Source organism: Centrocercus urophasianus, unplaced genomic scaffold (genome assembly GCF_019232065.1).
Source record: "Centrocercus urophasianus isolate 14NV4802_14NV808 unplaced genomic scaffold, USGS_Curo_1.0 seq_16, whole genome shotgun sequence".
In the NCBI taxonomy this organism is placed as follows: Eukaryota; Metazoa; Chordata; class Aves; order Galliformes; family Phasianidae; genus Centrocercus; species Centrocercus urophasianus.
In genome coordinates this window covers 32,138,662-32,159,307 of record NW_024884711.1, presented here as the reverse complement: position 1 = coordinate 32,159,307, position 20,646 = coordinate 32,138,662, and the positions used below count along the sequence as shown (strand labels likewise).

At 43.5% G+C, this 20,646-nt stretch overlaps 1 protein-coding gene across 12 annotated transcripts in view; it reads left to right on the top strand.

The window, feature by feature from the left end:
- The first annotated feature begins 2,089 nt into the window (after positions 1-2,089).
- ABI1 (abl interactor 1) overlaps positions 2,090-20,646 on the top strand; it is a 77,600-nt gene continuing 59,043 nt past the window's right edge. For 10 of the 12 annotated variants that reach the window (XM_042816643.1, XM_042816640.1, XM_042816638.1 and 7 more), the window contains exon 1: positions 2,155-2,363. In XM_042816643.1, coding sequence (XP_042672577.1) covers positions 2,247-2,363 — 117 coding nt within the window. In that variant the 5' untranslated portion in view covers positions 2,155-2,246. Of the gene's footprint in view, positions 2,364-20,646 lie in introns of all 12 variants that reach the window. The other 2 variants (XM_042816645.1, XM_042816644.1) reach the window with 1 other exon arrangement.

Here is a 20,646-nt window from a genome sequence, read left to right as displayed (position 1 = left end):
CAGACTGACAGCAGTTGCTTTTGTGTGTACAAAACGCACAGCCAAGAGATGAGTAACAATCCTTGGAAACAGCTTCTCCTCGGCCTGTTACTCACTGGAAAGGCAGGCTCAGCCATCCCCACATAGAAACAACCTGCTGTTACTGCTTTCTTGTCTGGTATGATCACAGAAAACAGGATTTTACTTACAAAAAATCCCAAAGATATGCAAGAAAAATTGTCCCAAAGAATAACAAGCCACTTGCGTTGCACACTTCTGCACCAACCACAGGAGGTCCTGAATGACAATAGATGAGGTAAGAGAGTGTCTGGATTGATGTAGCTCTGAAAATAATGCCTCCTATTTACTTCCATGGAAACAACAGATACAAAGAGCGCAATAATATTTTGATAGATTTTCAGCTACAAAAAACTATATTACAACATGGTCAGCACCATTAGGTATGCACTGTCACCAGCAAAGAACAAGAGCCTGCATGTCATGCTCTCAAAAATCTGCACCAGCAGAGGTGACTCACTGTCACCACTGTTGAAACAAATCATTCACTGCCTCACTGTGCTCACATCCACTGTTTGGTGCAATTTTTTCCACATGGAGGAATTCAGTGACACATCTTTGTTTCATCTGCACTTCCATGCCAGATGCCACTTTGTCAGACTGACCCTCTGCTGCCATCTGTCACACAGCAACAAAATGTAATAGAATATTGGTGGGAAGGGTTGACCGCTGCTTCCATACCAACAACATCCACTTCTGGTGGTGTGGGCCAACATAATGAAATAGGAGACATTACTTTCAGAACAGCCGTGTAATTTACCTCAGACAAATACTTAAGTTCTTATATATTACAAACTGATAATAGCTAATGGTCAGTTGCCACTTCTGGGCAGCCGTTTTCAAGGACCTCCACAGCTCAGATTCAGCCTCTCACCCTCTCCTACAGGATGATCAGCTGGGCAGGGCCTCTGCACAGCACTAAATACCTCCTAACCGCATTGTTCTTGTTGTTTTAGCCATTTCGTGCCACCAATTGTCATTATTTTACAAATTTCTTATCCTAACCTGACAGGAGGCAGAATCTTGCAGGATAATGATAGGCTGAAGTAAACGTGACAAAGTTCAGTGAGCCCAAGTGCCAAGTCCTGTGCTTTGGTCACATCAATCCTATGCAGTGCTACAGGCTTAGGGTAGAGTGGCTTGAAGACTGTGCTGAGGAAAAAGGTGTGGGAGTGCTGGTCAATACTCAGCTGAACATAAGCCAGCAGCGTGCCCAAGCAGCCGAGGCCAGTGGCATTCTGTCTTGTATCAGAAACAGTGCAGCCAGCAGGAGCAGGGAGCTGATCATCGCCCTGTACTCAGCTCTGGTGAGGCCACACCTTCAGTACTGTGTTTGGTTTTGGGCACCTCACTGTAAGACACTCAGGCCCTAGAGGGTATCCGCAGATAGGGAAAAAAGCTGTAAGGGGTCTAGAGCACAAGGCTTACGGGGAGTGGCTCAGGGAGCTGGGGTTGTCCAGTCTGGAGGAAGCTCAGGGGAAGCCTTCTCTCTCTCTCCAATTGCCTGAAAGGAGGTTGTGCTAAGGTGGAGGTCAGCCTCTTCTCCCAGGTAGCAGCAATAGGAGAAGGGCCTCAAGTTGCACCAGGGGAGTTAAGTTGGATAAAACCTCTCGGAAAGAGTGGTGAGGCACTGGAATTGGTTCCCAGCGAGGTGGTGGAGTCACCCGAGAGGCGTTCAAGAAAAGGGTAGATGCAGCACTGGCACAGGGAGGATGAGGGTAGGACTTAGAGGTTTTTCCGAACCTTCTACAAGAGCAACGCTTCCCCGATGGAGCCTTTAGCCCTCTGCTAAAGAGCCCACTCTGCCTCAGCACAGCACGAGTGGATCTGGGGCTTTTGTTGCCGCTGGGGCAGGGACACAAGCGGTGACGCAACACAGCCCAACCCTGCCGTCCGCCATCTCCCCGCCGGGCGGCGCTGCACCGTGAGCGACCCCACTCCGCGCATGCGCACGGTGGGGAGCCCGGCGCCTACAGCTCCCGGCGTGCTCTGCAGAGCGGGCGGGTTTTTTTCTGCTTTTTTTTTTTTTTTTTTTTTTTTCTCTCCCCTCGGAGAGGGAAGGATGGGTGGGGAAAGCGAGCGCTCACGAAAGCGAGGCGAGGAGGAATCCCACAATACCAGGCGGGTTGCGAGCCCGGCACTGCCGCTGTCTCTTTAATGCAAGAGGAAGCGATGCGGAGGGGTGGAAAATGGCAGAGTTGCAGATGTTACTAGAGGAGGAAATCCCTTCTGGCAAGCGGGCTTTGCTCGAGAGCTACCAGAACCTCACTCGAGTCGCCGACTACTGCGAAAACAACTACATCCAGGTGAGGGGCGGTGGGGCGGCTCTGCGGGGCGGGGTGCGCGGGGCCGGAGCCGTGAGCCGCCAGCCGCCTCGGGGGCAGCGCGCCGCTCCCCCGGATTTGCTTTTTCTTTCAACTTTCGCTGCCGAACGGCCGGCTTCCCCCCACCCCGGCTCGGGAGGAGAAGGGAGGGGGGTTATTATGTCAGTCCGGCTCGGAGAAGGGTGTGTCTTTTATTTATTTATTTATTTTTTCCTTCCTCCCCCTCTGTGTGTATTCATTATGAGTCACATCCCGGAGATCTCCCCGGGCCGGGCACGGGGGCTGGGGGGGGGCGGGCTGCGATCCTCTCCGCGCGGCCGGTCCGGAGCCGGCGCCTCGGGGGCTGCCCTCCCGGGGCGGCGGTTGGCGGCCGTTGGCGAGGCGGCCTCGCGCCATCCGCAGCGCCGCGGCCGAGCCCGGCGGGGACCGTGCACCGCCGTCCTCTGCGGGGATCGGCGGTGGTGGTGGCGCGTTCGGGCCACGGGTCGCCGTCCCGGCGTGCCGCAGCGCGGGGCCGACCGCCGAAACGGGCGGCGTGCGGGAGCGGGAAGCGCCCGTGTGCAGGCACTCGCGGGCAGGCGTGATGTGGTGTTTCAAAATGGCAATCCGTGCTTCTGGGAGGCTTCGCGATCCGACATCCTGTAGCAATCATCGCGGCCCGCTGCTGCTGCTGCTGTAGGAGGCTCCGGGGCTGCGGCGTGTCCCCAGCGCTCGGCGTGGGCTTCTTTCCTGTACGGCCCGTGGTTCCTGCTCTGCCTTTAGGTCTGATTTAGTGAAACTACTTCCAGCACGCTTTACTGTTATTTATTTGTTTATTTATTTATTTTGGTCAAGATTTGCAGCACACAACTCTGAAAGTAAGCCTGTATGTATAGCCATACCAGTGTGGATGTGGAACCATCAGGAAATGCTCAGATGAAACCTCTATTTGCCTTTCCTTGACGTTTTTCTTTCCCAAAAATTTTTTCCTTAATAGAAGCACTGCTTGTGCAGTGAACTTGTTGAACATAATAGTGGATTACTCGTGTATTGGAGGCTCTGGCACAGCTGCCCAAGGAGATGTGGGTGCCCCATCCCTGGAGACACCCAAGGCCAGGCTGGATGGAGCCCTGGGCAGCCTGAGCTGCTGGGTGGGAAGCAGCCCATGGTAGGGGTGGGGCTGGGTGGTCTTTAAGGCCCCTTCCAACCGAAGCTATTCTAGGATTACCTGCAGTGAGCACTTAATACAGGTTATTCATGTCTTTGGCATCTAGTGTTGTCAGTGAATTGTCTTACTGCTTATAGTAATGGAACAGTGAATCTGAAAATAAAGCTTTAACAACTCAATGTGAAATCTTTTTTTTTTTTTTTAAGTGAGTTTTATACTTGGATTAAAACTGTGCTAAAAAGTCATATTTTAAAGCATTTTGTTATTTTTGGTATGTGAGGGAATATGAGTTAATGTGTATTTACTCTTCCGAGTTGTTTGCTCCACCCAGAGAAAGCTGCTGATATAAATGCTTCTATGAGGCGAGGTTCATTTGGTTTTACTCATGGGAAATATGACAAATACATAAGTGTGGTAATTGCAGCACAAGTTTTGACCTGTCTGCTGCTGCTCCCAACTTTTTGTCTGTGTCAGAAAGTGAGAGACGCTTCAGTTACATTGCTTTTCCAGTGCTCTGGAACTTGTGTCTTTTTTTAATGCAAACAAAAAATAAACCAACACTTGAGCTAGTTTCCCTCCATGCACTTGGGCTGGTGTGTTTTTGTTCTGTTTTAAAATGTAGTAGCTCACTTTCACCTCGGGTACCAATGTAGGCTGCAGGGATTGCTGCAGCCTGGTCTGTCTGTGTACAGCTGTGTTTACCCCTTTAGGAGGAAGCTGACATTCTGAAGTTCCTAATCAGGACTCATGCGGTAGCTCTGAAAAATGTATGCCTGACTGTGTTGTGGATGTGTCATGCATTTACTGAAGTCGGTAAAAATGACAAATGTATTGATAAAACTACATTTACTTTCTTAGAGTGGCAGGGGTGGACTTTTTAATCAGCACTCAGTGCTAAGCCATCTGCTCTCCAGTTGGAGTGCCGAGCAGATCGTGGTGGTGCGGCTGCTGGAGGATTAGGCAGTGTGACACAGGGTGCTGGGTTATGAGAATGGGGAGTGTGTGTGTGCGTGTGTGTGATTGGAAAGGGGTGGGAAGAAAGAGGAAGGGGCTTAATCAACACAAAATACAAAGTGTTTGCATTTCATATAGTGGAACAGCTAACTACCACTCAATGCATCAGGGAGCTTTTGCTTAAATAATAATAAAAATAGGCCAGAACAAAGAACATGTGTATTGGATGTTAAAGCGGTTCAGAAGTGGATGTGCATCGTAGCTTAGCCCGTAGCATGTAATGGTCTCGCTCTGGTTAGCTTTGAATTTGGGCCATTTACTCTCTTTCTACAGAGAAGTCTCTGTGCTCCTTAGTGGGAAACTGTTCCTGTGTGCTACCACCTGTGCTGCGTTGTAGTGTGGGGGTGGAATGGGTGTGTGATCACTGAGTGCTGCTACTAACAGCTGCTTATAACTGTAACGGTGCTCTGTTTATTCAAAACTCTGTGCCCACCTTCACGCTCTTTATTCTATGTTCATGTTGACAGGTAAGTGGTGTCATTTTTGTGTCACCCCAAGATAATGCTGTATTCAAATTGCATCTGTACTTTTAGGTTTGAAAACATACAAATCATCTTCCATCGTTTAATGTGGAAATAATTCTGGTAATGTTCAGTCACCCTGATTTTGTGATTTTGTGATGAGAAGCTCTCTTCAGTGTTTCTAGAGATCCTTAAAAAAAAAAAAGGGGGGGGGGGGAAAGGCAATGGTGGGGAGGAAGGGGAAAATACTCTTCACCGCAGTGGAACTTGCCTCCCTGATAGTGACTGTAGCTCTGTGGGCAGAAAGCATCCTTTTAGTAAAGCACTTAAGAAAGATGACAGGTAACAGCATTTGGGGCTCTCAAGGTGAAAATCACTGTTCTTAGAAAAGTGGGAAGCAGTTTCTTGCTAGGGCAAATTGTGAAGAAATCAGAATACCAGGCAGTAATGCAGTGTGTCCTCCAGACCATGTGTGTTCTGGTTATCTGGAACTTGATAGGATTTTACTTGATAGGAGGGGAGAAGAATTCAGGAGAAGCAAAGCAAATAGGTTTGTAGGAAAGATATCCAGCACTGCAGTAAAATGACAGACCTTGGGGGCATCAGAAAGAGAAGGGGACAGAAAAAGGGAAAGGAAACCGAATGTAGAAGGAAATGTAGTCTTCCATTGAAGGAAGTTGTGATGTTTTTAGTGAGGATTTTGGCTCCGACTAAGGAAAAAAGAAACAAGTACATTGCTGCATTTAATTTGTAGCTAGATTTAAAATCTGTTATGTTTCTGGTGATGAGCTTTAGTGGCAAGTAGGTAGAAGATTAGATTCTTATTTTCTTTTGTTAGAGACTTAGATCATCTTTACAGTTCAAAACAGGTTTTTAACGTTGAGTATTTATCTGGAAGTACAACTTTCCTCTGTGTTTAACACAACATACTTGAGGAGACAAGTTGCATTTTTCTTAAAATTTTCTTTTCTGCTTTAATTTCTGGCACCCTTCAGAATGCTGGTCTGACTGCTGTCCTAATGATGGAGGCGCTTGTAAACAGGCATGCCTTTATAGTAATGTAGAGTGAGATCTGCAAAGGGGGGGCTGGTAGAACTGTCTTATAATGGAAATAAGCTTTTTTTTTTTTTTTTTTTTTTTTTTTAGTTTTAATAGATGCCATACAAAAGTAAGTTGCAGTGCTTAATGCCTTATCCAAATCCTTTTGTCTGCAAATAAAATCTGAGACCATCTCTTCAAGGGAGTGCAGACCGCTGGAAGTTTATCTGAAAATCGCTGGTGAGGAATGTCTGAGATTCTGCATTGTCAGTATCCTAACCAGCATGAATACTTTATCAGCACTGAGACTGGAACATTGGATGGAGTTGAAGAATTTGTGGTTCTTATTACGATTCTCCTGCTGAAAATATTAGCTTCCAGAAAGAATCTCCAGTCGCTTTCCAGGTTGAATTGAATTCTTTTGTTTTTAATGAGCTTATTTGAAATAACTAGCTTAGGAACTGTTAGAAATGATACCAAAAAACCAACATCTCCAGTATTATTTCCTTTTGAATAGCTTCAATTGACTGGTGTATAGCACAGGGGCCTTGTCTGTGAAGCACTGCTTAGAGCTGCCCCTTGCTGTTTAGGTTGGTTATCTTGTGCACCCCTGTTTATGCGCAGGCAGATACATAGTTTCCATCAGTCTCTGATGCACTGGGAGGATCAATTTGTAATTTCTCCTCCACTCAAACGCAGTTTTAAGGTGACTGTGAGAACCTTTATAAGTAGTGCTTGTGTAAATACTGATCTTAATGGTCTCCAGTGAGTGGACTTAGCAGCTCTGGAAAATAAATTAAGTGAAAGACCCTTGAAGGAAGTAAGTGCTGTGTTGCCTAAATGTGTGTTTCTATGTTGTCATGTTATTTCCTTTTGTAGCTCCTGACAGGTATGTGGAAAATGAGCGGTAAGTTCACAAGCTATTCTGGGTAAAACAGACAAAAGCAGAGAAATTCCACTTTGGCTGCTGTTACATAAAGTTGAAAGTTTGATTTCAGTTGGTAGAAAAATGTGTGTGGTGTGGAGGGGAAGTGTTAAATGCAAGCTCTGATGTGATCTTCCAGTATGCATCTAAGAATCCTTTCTGCTCAGTAGCTTGAATGTTTGCTTCCTGTGCAGCAGATAAGATATATTGGAAAGGAAGTAACTTCTTCCATGGCCGTTCTTTTTCCTTAAAAGTTACTGACTGATCTGACATTTGATTTCATTGCCTGGAGTATGGAAAGTAGTGTAAGCTTAGCTCAGTACAAAGCAGTTCACTTGGAATGTCTAATTCAGGAAATGAGCTGCTTTAAAAGGATCAACTTCTTAAATTGTTGCTAATACAAATCTTTTACATGCCGTGAGAACTTAGGTGCTTTTATGTTCATTGGTTAATTAGTTTGTATCAAGAGTAAATAAGTGTTGGTCTTTTGTTCTGGTTTCACTGCTAAATTTGGAACTTTTTACAGAAAAAGCGAATTAAACCAGTATGCTTTCTGTAACACCAAAATATGATTCAGTATTAGAGAGCTTGAGAGCAAAAAGATAGTATATATGGATGTGTCATCCACATTCTGTATAGATTTAAATTGTACTCTTTATATTAATTAAGAAAATGTTTTAGCTTGTACTTTAAACATTGTTTCTTGCCAGGTTGTGTTATACTGACAGCAAATGGTTAATTAAAGGCACTGGTTGCTCTGTAGGTGTTTGAGCTTCGTTCTTCAGCAATTTAGTTACAGGTTGGTGGCTTTGGTTTATAACTGCCCTGTGCCAGCATGTTGCCTCTGTCTTGGAAAATAGAACTAAAATTGAAAGCAGCAATCAGACAACAGCACAACTTCATTAAATTGCCAAGCGATTGCCCTGTTTATACAGGAAATGGATCCTAAAGCAGTGGCTGCCTGTTTTGTGTCCAGAAGAGGTGGTTGGTAGGAGATTGGCTTTTCCAAATTTGAAATATTTCCATTATTTTTAGTGTATTCAGTTTAATAGGCCTGTAAGATGTCAATTGCTCTTCCTGCACTGTTTCGCTTCAGTGTTTCAGCAGATGATGATGTTGGCACTGTGCTGCCTCAAGTCAGGTGGAGCGGAGTGGATTAGGTTAAGCTGTTACAGGTGCGTGCTGCATCTTGTGCAAGGGAAGTGCACTCTGCTCCCTTCCATTTGCTCATGTATGGGAATGAAGAGGCTGCAGGTTGCTGTCAGTGTGCATTAAGCATGATCTGTGCTCTTCATGCTGCGCTCACTGTGCTGAGCATGTAGAATTGTTGGAAGGAAGAAAAAATATGAGGAGCAATCTTCTGATACTTCTGTGTGCCTTCAGATCTCTGGCAGCTTGTTGTAGCCAGTAACTCTCATGGTAAAGAGAGAAAAGGTGGGCCTTTAGGATGGCTCAAAAAGAGGAGCACATGTGAGGAAGATAAGAGTACAGGGGCAGGCTGTGCACGAATAGGAAGTGTTGCATCTCTGAGAGCAAAGTTCCTTTTAGTATCTGTGCTCTGATGTAAGCCTAACAATAAAAAATGAATTGTGAAACAAACAAAAAAAGATGCAACTTCGCAATGTCTTTGGTTAGTATTTTGAACTGCCTTAATTTCACACAGAAGCATAAGTGGAGTAACAGAGTTTATAACTGACTCGTGGAAGGTCGTGTAGGGACATTCTGTCAGATTTGGAAACAGAACCCGATTGTTTGGAATCGCATCAGTGTGCACAAGGGTTTCCCCTCCTCCCTCCTGATGGCCTCTGTTACACTACAGCACACCAGTGCATGTTTCCATTTACATGGGGGCAATGTCCAGAGGGAGTGCAGTACGTTGCTTGTGAAAGCATGCACCTGAAATTGTCATTAAATTCATTAGCAGCCGTTCTTTTTAAAGACCTTAACACATCTGTTCTTATAGGAATGTTTGACACTGATTTTCAGTCTTGTAAACTTGTGTGCAGTTACACAGTGCTCACAGTGCGGTCTGTCTCATTGCTGGTGGCTATTGCTTTCTTGGCAGGGGCGCGAGATGATGTTGCTCTTCTTTCCCTTTAGTGAAAGCAGTCTGTGTTTGACAGCTCTGGTGTCTGAAATCTTATTTATCTGCAGAACAGCGGGGTGGTAGCTGTGCAGACGTTGTCCTTACTGATGTAGCAAGACATTCTTGAGGGATAAGGATGCATCTTGATCTGTCTGTGCCTATGCTCAGCCCTTAATTAGTAACTTGGAGTCAAAAGGGCCATCGTGTGGTTTTTATTTCTTGTTACCCAGTAGGAAGTGACTGGTGGGCCCTCAGTTACTCAGTGCCGAGGCTTGTGTGTAATTACTGAGCAGGCTGACTGTGGAGCCCAGCTATCTTTTCCTCTTTAGCATTAGCAGTACTGTGAAGCTGTTCCTTCCCCCCGACCTGCTTACCCCAAATCTGAGCACCTTGATGGAGATGGGTCGGCTTGGTCACAAGAACTCTCCCTCTCCTCCACCCTGAAGTAAAGGGGAAGTAACTGCTGAAACTGTGACAGTAGACACAGCCTCTGCATGGTTCCTCCCTTTTCCTGATCTCTCTGGTGAGGCAGCAGCTGCAGACAGACTTCATCTTGTGTGGGTTGTGCAGAAAGCCCTCTGCAGCTCAAAACTTGCACCGAGCTCTTGGAGGCCAGAAGCAGTGTTCAGTGCAGGAGTGGTCGTGGTGTGCTTCTGTAAGTGAGGTTGCATCTGAAGTGCCCTTCAGCCCACCAGCCCATCACCGTGCCCTTCTGGTTGTGCTGGAGAGGCTGCAGCAAATGCTTTATCTGCTTAGAGCTGGGTGGTGCAATAAAAGTTAGCATGCTTCTTCCAGGTGGGTTCTTTGTGAATTCCGTTTATTACTGAAAGCAGAACTCTAAACTTTCCCTGGTGTTAGAGGGAATGCTTTTTTTTTCTTTTTTTTTTTTTTTCCCCTTGGGTAAATAAGAATCTGTGCCACTTCTGCTTGATACTTACGCAGTGAGCAACACCATTGGTAATGCAAGCTCCTAATGCTGTCACCAGAAGCCCTGCAGGAGCACTTTCTTGCAGAGAGTAGATTTGTTACTAACATGCAGATATTTTAGGAAATGGGGAGAGGGGGGAGAGATGGAGAATCGTTTGCTAGAGAATTTCAACTTTGAAATGTGAGAATAGCATTCTGAAAGTGAACCTGTAAAACTCCACAATCTGTATTAACATGAAATGAAATTGGTTACCAACCCGCTACCTGCCAACTGGCTGAACTGGTAAAAACAAATTTGTTATACTCTGAAAAAGATTGACCGTTTATAGAGTGATTTGCCTGAACTAGATCTTGTGTGAAGATAGCACATGTGTTTGTGACACAGCCTTCCCTCCCTCTTCCTTCCTCCCTCTCCAAAAAACTGCAACCGACCAGCCACACACATTATTCCTGCAGCAGAAGTTAAAGAGCACATGTCCCTTCCTGCGTAAGGAGGTTCTGATAGCATGAACTATTGAAGAACTCAGGGAGAAGAGACTTGGATTTGCTTTCCTAATTGTATCATGACTTCTTAGACAGATAGGAGTAAAAAGTGGTGATGTTACTGCTTTTCTTAAGAAAAGCATGAGGGTTTCCCAGGACTTGGATAGATGCCGATCTAGAATTGGACAAAATGTTCTTACACGGTGGTCTTAAGGCTATAAATAGTTTGAAGAAAAAAGTGATTCATTTACTACTTGAATCGTAACAATTCTTATATATCCTTGGAGGTTTAAGGAAAAAAAAAAAGTGGTTCTGGATAATCCCGGGTGTGTATGCAGACTTGCCAGAACTCCTTGAGAGTAGCCTGACTGAGAAGGGCTTACAGCTCATGGCAGATGAAAAACAACATAAGCCAGCAATGTGTGCTTGCAGCCCAGAAGGCCAACAGTATTCTGGGTTCCATCAGAAGAGTGATGACAGTGGGGTGAAGGAGGTAATTGGCTCTCTCTACTCTGCCCTTGTGAGACCTTGGCTGGAATACTGTGTCCAGGTCTGGGGCCCTCAGCACAGATGTGGAGCTTTTGGAGCAGGTCCAGAGAACTGCTATGAAGATGATCAGAGGGCTGGGGCACCTCTCCTGTGAAGACAGGCTGAAGGAGCTGGACTTGTTCAGCCTGGAAAAGAAAAGGCTGCCAGGAGACCTCATTACAGCTTTCCAATATTTAAAGAGAGATTATAAACATAAGGAAATCAACTTTTTACATAAGTAGATAGTGATAGGACAAGGATAAATGGTTCCAAACTAAAGGAAGGGAGATCAAGATTAATGTCAGGTGGAAGCTTTTCACTGAGAGAGAGAGGTGCTGGAACAGGCTGCCCAGAGAGTTATGGATGCCCCATCCCTGGAGGTGTTCAAGGCCAGGTTGGATGGGGCCTTGGGCAGCCTGGTCTTGGAGTTGATCCAGTGGTTTGCAACTCAGCCTGTGGCTGGGGAGTTGGATCTTGATCATCCTTGAAGTCCCTTCCAACCCAACTGATTTTTATTACTTTTGGCTACTTTTATGCCAGTGTTTCATGTGAGAGTGTTTTTCCTAAGCTCTATCAGGCAAGTACTTGTTTTTTGTTTGTTTGTTTGTGGGGTTCTTTTGTTCTCCTCAGCTATTCTTTCACCAGATGCATATCTTTGCTTTCCTCCTCTGGTCTCTCTGTTGTACTGGGGGAGCCAGCAAATCTGCCAACCAGTGTTTTGTCCTGCAGCAGTCATTGTCAGTTGAGCATCTTAGTTGGTTTTATTGTAGAAGGCGTACTTCAAATTAATACTTAAACTGTGATTTCAGTGCAGCAATTTCACGTTTTCTGGAGCCTAAGATAAGAAAGTGCCAGAGTGAAGCAGACCAGAGAACAAGGTGTCCAGGCAGTTGCGTCAGACTATTGCAGTAATGTCTGCATAGTTGCAGATTGCCATGCCGTGGATTGTCTTTTCCCATTACTACAGCAAATACAGTTGTCACTGGTAAGCTTTAGGGACAGAATAGCCAGCAACATTTCTCTTTCCAGGTGCTTCTCCTAGGCTGTGATTATAATCTGAGTTTACTGATTTTTCTCCACTCATTGAAGACTCTTGTCAGTTTGCTGCAGGTCTTTTTGTAGGCCTTTGCTTTACTCTTCTCCTGGTACCAAATACTTGGTGCCAAATACTGTGGACTGTACTTTTTTTTAATTTTTGTACTTTAACGTAATAAAATTTTATATTATTATAATATTTTGCTGTCATTGCAACTTCAGCCTCTGAAACAGATGGTTTCTTTTGGGCTTGCTCTCTACCTTGTTGACTTTCAGTCTCTTTTCGGCTCTCATCTGAAAACCGTTTCTACCATGTCTATTTCTTGTAATTAATCTCTCTATTATTTAATTGCGTATTTTACTGCATTGCAGTTTAAATTATGCAGCTATTTTTCATGATGCCTTTCAGACAGCTTCCAGTGGCATGGGTTTGAATAGCAGCTCATCACATAAAACTGCAGCTACTGAAGGCATTTGTATACATTTCTCTTTCAGATTATCCTTAATGGCCCAGAGTTGAGATTAAGGCTTTGACTGTGGTTTGTAACCACCTGGGAATGAGGGGATGAATAGGGGACAGAGAAACAGAAGGCAGCTCAGAAGATGCTGTGTGCACGGAGACTAACGTGTTTCTGTCTACTAGTAAACCTTTTGGGAGGCCTCTTGAATATTTGCTGCCAAGCCTTTCATTGATAAGAAATCTTTCTTGTTTAGAAAGCTGATCCTCTTGTTAATGTGAGACCAAAGGGTGGAAAAGGGTTGGTAAAACCTTTGTTTATGGGGCTTTGAATCTCTTAACAGCGAGGGGAAGGTGGTCATGTCAGGAGAAATGGTGTTCTCTTAATGTACGCCAGTGGATATGTACTGGCATAGCAGAGTTGGACCTAATCCTGAAGAGTTTTTATAAAAACGATTACAGCCTCCGGGGTTCCCCTGTGAGTCCTTGTGGTGGGTGGCTTGGACGATGCTTCAACCAAGGTCCAGGGAGCACCAGACTAACGAATAGACAGATGATGGATTAATGCGCTTATGTTGGCAAGACCCTTGGAGACCTGGCTGGAAACTGTTTGGCTTTTGATTTGCTGGCTGACTTACAGGACTTCTGAATCTCTGGGAGGAGCTATTGTTTCTGTGGTGCAAACTCATGGCCGTAGCTGTATTAGATAAAATGTGTCCGCTTTAGAAGCGCTTGGCTCTGAGAGGGCTCTCTTCAAATACCGTGGGTGTGTTTCCTTCTGCAGCATACACTATGTTCTCTCAGCACCAAAATGATCTGGTTGCTGCAGTAATGCTAAGACTTATTGGGAGTGATGCAAGTACATGCTGTCTTAAATGGCAGCGGATTCCTTGTATCTAATTTCTGAGATGCCTTTAACTTTGTGCGCTGGAAAAATGTGTTCTTGCCTTGGAAGTAATTGAAGCTACAAAGTAATTCTTACATTGTAAGAAGCCTTGTATTGCTTGAATGGTGGTCTGCGTCATTTCTAGATGTGTATTTCATTCCTCTTTGGCAATCTGGCCTTTAAACTGATGGAGAAGAATAAAGATCAATGGAAAGATTTCTAGCACACATTTTCTCTTTGGAAACCTGTGCATGAACAAGAACTGTAAAATGAGCTACTGTCTATGCGTATTGACTATTCAGTGTCTGAGGAAAGTATTTGTTGTAATTGTGAGAAGGTTGAAAACTGGGGATGGTGGCCAAGCACACGTGTATGTGGTATCTAAGGGTTGGTCAGAGTAAACTGTCCCTGCTGCTTAGAGAGAAGTTGCTGGTTTTGGTGCTGAATATGGAAGTAGGGGGGAGTGATTCGAGCATGTTGTAGAAAAGGCTTTGAGAGTTGATGAAGAATGATCAATGTTGAGTACTAAATATCAAATATAGGAATGATCTGAAGGACTGTTGAAAAGTGAGTTGAGGGTCATGAGCAGCTCTGCAAGTTTCTGGGAGAAGTAAAAGCGGAGAGGAATCGGGATGTGAATGTAATCCCACTGCTGTGTGACCTTGTGTCACTCTGTCTTGTGAGTATGGTAGTACAACAGCAAAAGGAACTACTGTTACTAATTGCTTGCTATCAACCTTGGACATCTAGAGGGGTAGCTTTACATTTTCTTCCCCAGATTGCAGTAAGGGGTTACTGCAGCACTGATGGGAGTGGGGGAGTATGAGCTGAAGTAGGTACTTAGTGGCTGTATGATATCCTGCTAGGCCTGGGGGAAATGAGTGCAGGGAAGGCTGTGAGTCATGCTCGTCAGTCTCATAAAGCAGGAGGCTTTTTAAAATTGGCCTTGGAGAGGAAGAGGTGTTTAATGGAGAAGTTATGAAGGAGTTATGCAAATACAGAACATAAATAATGAGCAAAAGATACTCAGTTCTTTGCCTCCTCAGAAAATGAATAAATGCCAACCAACTACTGCAGAAGTTGAGTAAAATGCATAATCGTTGAGTGTAATGAGTACAAAACTCCGGCCATCCGCTCTGATAAGAAAATTCTCCTTTTCTGATTAGGAAAACAAATTTTTCTAGCTGTTGAACAGAAGAGTGTTTTTCAATTTCCTTTCAAAAAGCAACAAATTTAGAAACTGAAAGTCAGCTTTTCTTATAACACCTGGTTGGGAACAGAGGTAGTACAAAAATTAGCTTTGCTGTAGATGCTAACTTAGCTTTGCCTTGGATGTATCTTCAGTGTTTAGGCCTGTTTACTTACAAGTCTTTCCTCTTCCATCCTCTTATACATGCAGGATTTCATTTGCTTGTAAATAGTGAAACTCTTCGGTAAAATTGAAAGCACGTCCATAGGGTGTAACTTTTTGCTATTAATACAGCTGCTGCTTTTTTTTTTTTTTTTTTTTTACATTAACAAGTTTCAAACAGGATCATGGAATTGGGATATCCTAAGTTGGAAAGGACCCACAAGAGTCAGCACATCGGACTTTGATAGACTGTCCTATTCTGTAGTATTGCTGGACTCAACAAGCATCTCTAATCCATTTGTGAGGAACAGGTCTGAGTTTATACTTAGGATTGCTGTTATGTGCCTTTTCTCCAGGCATCTTGTAAATGTTTTCCTTCAGACGCTGTGCCAGCACAATTCCCCCTCCCATACATACATATATATGTGTATGTGTGTGTGTATATAACCCCTTAATTTGTTATTTTATGTATGTATATGTTTCCTATTGAAAAACTTGCTTTCTGTCTTCTGTTGGTTTCTCTAAGTTTTGCATGTTGCTGTGTTTGGGGATGGCTGTATTTGTTTTTGCTGCTTACTGGCCTATTCACGTCTTTCTTTGCAAGGAAGAAGTGGTGTGTTACTTACTGTCCATTCCTCTCTCTCACTTTGCTCTTCTCCATTTTCCTGAACCATCTGTTGTGGGGTTTTTTTTTGTTTGTTTTTTTGATGAGCTGAATTCCTACTTGCTTCAATTGAAACAGCTCAGTGCTGAAATGAACTGAAGTATGTAAGGTTTCTGAATGCTGTTGCTAACCTTAGGCTTGAATTTTAATTTTATGAGAAGTAATTATTTAAAGAGAGGCTGGATGTAATATGCTTCTTTATCTGACAAGTACTGTCAGATAAAGAGTATACAGTTAGGCCCAGGCTGCACAAAAGCCTAAGTAATATTAGTAATTCTTTGTTGTTTTTCTCTGCTTACATGCAAGTTCTTGTTTGAAAATAAAACAAAATTTAAAAAATTCGTTCTGATTGCAGTTTGTTACTTTATTAGCATGAGATCACTGTTGAGCTTGTAGTAAATTGGTGAATAATTGTTAGTGATTAGGGTCTTTTTTTTTTTTTTTTTCCTGAATCTCCAAAATGTATTGAATCTCTTGGTTTTAGACCTGCTTCTAAATATCTCTTCAAGAAAAGAGAAGCAGTGTCTTGGGAAGTGAAGGCAGATGTTGGAATATGTGAAGACATCTGTAGGCCACAAAACAAAGTGAATCCTGATCATGGGTAGAGATACAAATGTTACTTTCTGCAGACTGAAGAAGACTTAAATGGGCATGGAATACTACAAAGTATTCAAAGAGAATTTCACCCTGTAATGGTCATTGCTTTCTTTTTTAAAAATATTGTGATGGTTGGGAGCTGGTTTAACAGCAGCTGCCCATGTTTTACTTAAGGAGGCTGTGTTAACAGTGACTCTTCAGTGTACCAGTTCTCCCTGAATTAAAGGAACTTTCGCAGTCACTATTTGAAGGTCTGACTACTCCTTAGCTCTGTGTTTCAGTGTATTGTGGTTCTTCCTGGAGCTGACCAGAGCAGAGCGTAACTGAGAGCCTGCTTGCTTTTGCTGCCTGCTCTTCTGCAGATGCCAGTATTTGGTTTGTAGCTCTCTCTTGAACAGCACCTGGGACTGCCCTGTTGTATGGGTTCAGATTGTTGTTGACATAATTGCATTTGGAATATCTGTAGTTTCCTCTGGGTTTCTGGCTTGCTGGTGAGCCTGTCCTTGTTAGATGAGCTAAAACTTGTAGGTGGATGCTGGCACTTAAGCAAAGTAAACAGCCATTTTAATTTCAAGCCCTATTACAACCAGAGAACAGAAGATCGATATTTGAGAGACAGTCTATAAGGAAACAAATATTGTCTGTTGCCTAGCAAACTGGAATAATCATTCGCTCCCATAGTCTTGGGTAACTTCCTTAGCTCTAAAGAGGAAAGATCTCTTTGGAAGCACCATGGGCTTTTCTTCCAGGCCTCTGGTGGCATTAGGTGGTTGGAGCTGTGGTTCATGGATGTCTCTGTCAGAGCCCTGCTTGGTTAGCTCCAAGGGGATTAGCGTGTGCAATGATGTGATGTCATAAGGCAAGTCATAGGCATTGCAAGGAAGTTGGGAGCCTAATCTTGGAGCAACTGTAAGCACTGATGCTGTGTAGTGCTTTACAGGAATGGAAGAAGTGGTTTCTGCCCTGGAGCTTGTGTGGTCTGTATCATGTAAAACAAGAAGATAAAACCCAGTAGACCAAATTTGTTAAGTTTGCTTCATATGCAATCTCGAAGCCTTATTGAGTGCTCAAGGGTTGTGTGAAAATGACACGTGGGCACACTTACTTCTGTCGCTTTGGTTCACTGTTGCATGCTGGTTTTGTTGTATACACAGACGCTAACAACTGAAACATTACAATATGCTTTGCCAACACGTATGTTTACTCTGACATCCCTATTGGATTTGGCAGGAGAACTGAAAACTAAGCTTTAAACACTATAGAGAATTTTCTTTTTCCTTTTTAAAAATAAGAGTAGTTTAGTCCACAGCCGACATGAACAGTATTTCTCCCTTGGACAGAGAATGCTGCTAACAGAGCAGCTGGCACATATCTTCCCAGGCTCCATCTGTCAGAGCCAGCATGGCTTTGTAAATCGCTCTCCCATTGGATAGTTTAGTTTCATGCTATAACGTTCACAGCCTGGATTAAAATGGAATTTCTAAGTTGATTTTTTAAAAAAGTTATTTACTGTAAAATAGTGGATTTTTTTTTTTTTAGTTTGTTTTCTTTTTGTAAGCTATTTCTGCCCTTGTTTACAGAGCTATTGAAGTCTGTGGCAGAGTATTGTGAATGCCACATCTTGTGGACTTGTCTTTTTTTAAAAGTAAAATCACAGATGACAGTAAGGCAGTTATTGGAAGCTTAATCTCAAAGACCCCATTCTGTGCCTAGTATGCAGGTCAGAATGGACTGGAATCTGATAACATGTCTGTGTGCCTGAGAGAAGTAAATAGTTTTTTTTAAAATATTGGTGTAGGTATTGCAATCATCACATGTTTTTGTTATCAAGACTCAAAAGTTTGGACTGCTGTGGTGAATACGTGTGTATGTGTACCCCTCACACTCTCCTTTGGAAAGAATATCTCTCCTTAATGAAAAAATCGTTCTCTGTCTTCCATGAAATGATAATGATTTGAAAAATTGAGTCTCTTCTTTTTACAGTTAATCAAGTGAATGAAGAGCAACTTTCAACTGAAAGAAGATCTGCAAGGACTAAGGCAGATTGGCTAAATTGGTTTCAGTCCATAGAAATGCTAATTTGCTATCAAGACTATTCAGGACAGGTCAGGGGGATATTATTGATGGAAATGAAGGATTTGTTTCTAGCTGATTGTCCAGCATACACAGGATTTGGGGGAAGGGCCTGTCTGAAGCAGAGCTTGAGCTATAGACGATTGGTAAGCAGTTCTGTGTGTTTGTCACACTGCAGTAATTTGGTATCTGTCTTATTCTGCAGCTGACTAATCAGTGATTTTTGACAAGATAGTATTTCTAAAAAGAACAGACTGAAATCCTGCTAGTGCATTTGTAGCTGGTGGGTAATCATCTCATTCAAGGCTGGTGCCTTGAATGAATGCCAGCTTTGTTGTGCAAGGTGTTTACCTGAGGAGGAGAGATTCAAGTTCTGCCAGTTCCTCTGCTTTGGGATAGCTGAGTTACTGCATCTTATCCTGGAGAAACTTGGTCTAAATACTATATAATACCACTGGGTGTTTTTTTTGTTTTTGTTGGTGCTGGAGGTAAGTTGAGAGGATTTGAACTGTAGTTGTTACTCTGACTGTCTTTATGGAGGGTTTCTTCCTCAGTAGTTAGGAATAAGTATTTTGTACTGCATGGACTTGAAAGCATTTCATCATCCTGGTTTTAATTTTGGGGTTACTGTAGTGTGAGGAATCTTAGGTTTAAGAACAGTTCTGAATGGTTAAGCATGCTTCTGTGCCTTCTTCACGCTCCTGAAGCAGCCATTTATTTCAGTGGCTGAGAGCTCCCATACTCCTGCTTGACGCTGCTCCACGCTGTGCAGGGGGAGGTGTGCTGCACAGTCTTTCTTCCTTGCTTTCACTGCCAGTGTAAGGAATGACTGCCAGTCCCCTGGAGAGGCCTTGGATGGGACGTGGACGTGGTCAGTGGCTGCAGTGCGTTGCAATTAATAGCTCACAGGCATTGGGTTCTAAAGTCCTGAGTTTTCAATACCTCGCAGGAATTCAGAAATGGTAGTAAGGTACAACAAAATCACAAGTTATGACGAGTGACATTAGTAAAGTGCTTGAATATTTTTCTACTGCCCAGATTGTATTAACAGTTTCAATGTAAACTAGTACTGCTGTTTGCATTGTGGGTTGTTAATGGAGATTCACCTGTGCTCTGGAACATGTGTGGTTTTGCCTTTAGTTCCCCCTTGGTGTGGAGATCACCAGACTGTGCTTGTACTGAGTTGTTTTCAGAATTTGCTTGTTCTGAGCCATAACCTGCTCCCTGTCCTCACGTACATGGGTTTGTTTTAAATTTCCCACAATTGTTTACTGATGATAGCAATGATATGAAGAGCAAAGTAGGTGGTTCCAGTCAGGGGAATACTGAAAATGGCTGCTTTGGGGATGATTCTATTGAAGACAGACAGCAGATGAAGTGTGCTGGTGACCCTCTGAAATCTTAATTGTGGTGCTCTGGGATGTCTTGTGCCACTATGTTGAGCAAAGCTTAAATTTCTGAACCAAGTCTCCTGATGACTTGCTTCATTTTCTGATGAAGAACAGTCTAACTTTTAGGCAGGCAAACACTGGGCCTAGTTGTACTAGGATCTGTGGATGCTGAGGAATAGTGTGTTGTCCCCTTGAAGTAATCTCAGTCTACTGTACTGGAGAGAGAATTCCTTCAGTGAGGTTGCTGCATGGCATGAGTGTGGTAAGCCTGTTCTAGGAGGCACTTGACACACCCAGTTCCTACTCTGTTCTTTCTCTGGACAGTGTATGTCAGAAGTGCAAGCAGCTCTCATTTGTAAACCTTAAGGCCTTAGTCTCTGCTGCAATTAATTAATGTTCTGGAATGATGTATATCCTTTAAGGCTGTACCTGTGATGAGAGAAATCCTGAATGCTCCTTAGTGAGTACCTGCTAGTAATAACCACAGTGAGTTCAGATATCCTTGGATGGCTTCCAGGTAAGTAGTCGGTTACTGAAAGTTCTTTGGAGTATCTGAAATTGTGGCATCTGCAGCTGTGACTTACCTATTAGACTTTCTTCTCTTGCTGATATAGTTAGCTGTCAGTAACAACCTGGAAAGTCCACCACAATGCAGCCTGTTAGAATGGTTTGTAAACAACCACCCGGAGCTATGGGTAAGAGGGAACCTGTATTTGTGGACCACCTCCTTATATCAGTAGTAGCACCTCAGTTATTTACAGTGACCTCTGGATTAACGGTCCATAATAGCCAATTTAAATTAGGCTTCTGGCTCAGAGTAGATAAACATTATCTAGTGCATGTGGCATATTGAAACCTTTGAGACACATTACTGCAGCTTGAATGCAGAATATTTGCTCTAAGCTGAACATATGTTGCAAATGGTGTAGAAATGTGCAGGCCTTTTGCCAACAGCAGTCAGAAGTTTGGGGGGAAAAAAAAGCCCTTAAGACTGTCGTTCAGCTTTGGGTTACTAAAGGCTTTATCAACTCGGTGAAGTGGCAACAGCAAGCTCATATATGCTTCTGAAAGATCTGTGTAATGTTACAAGCTCTTGTTTTAGATAGGTTTATAAATAATTTTGTCTCGGGGGGGGGGGGGGGGGGGGGCCATTACAAGGTATTTTTGGGGGGTTTATTAAAGATAAAAAGGTGGAACCAATA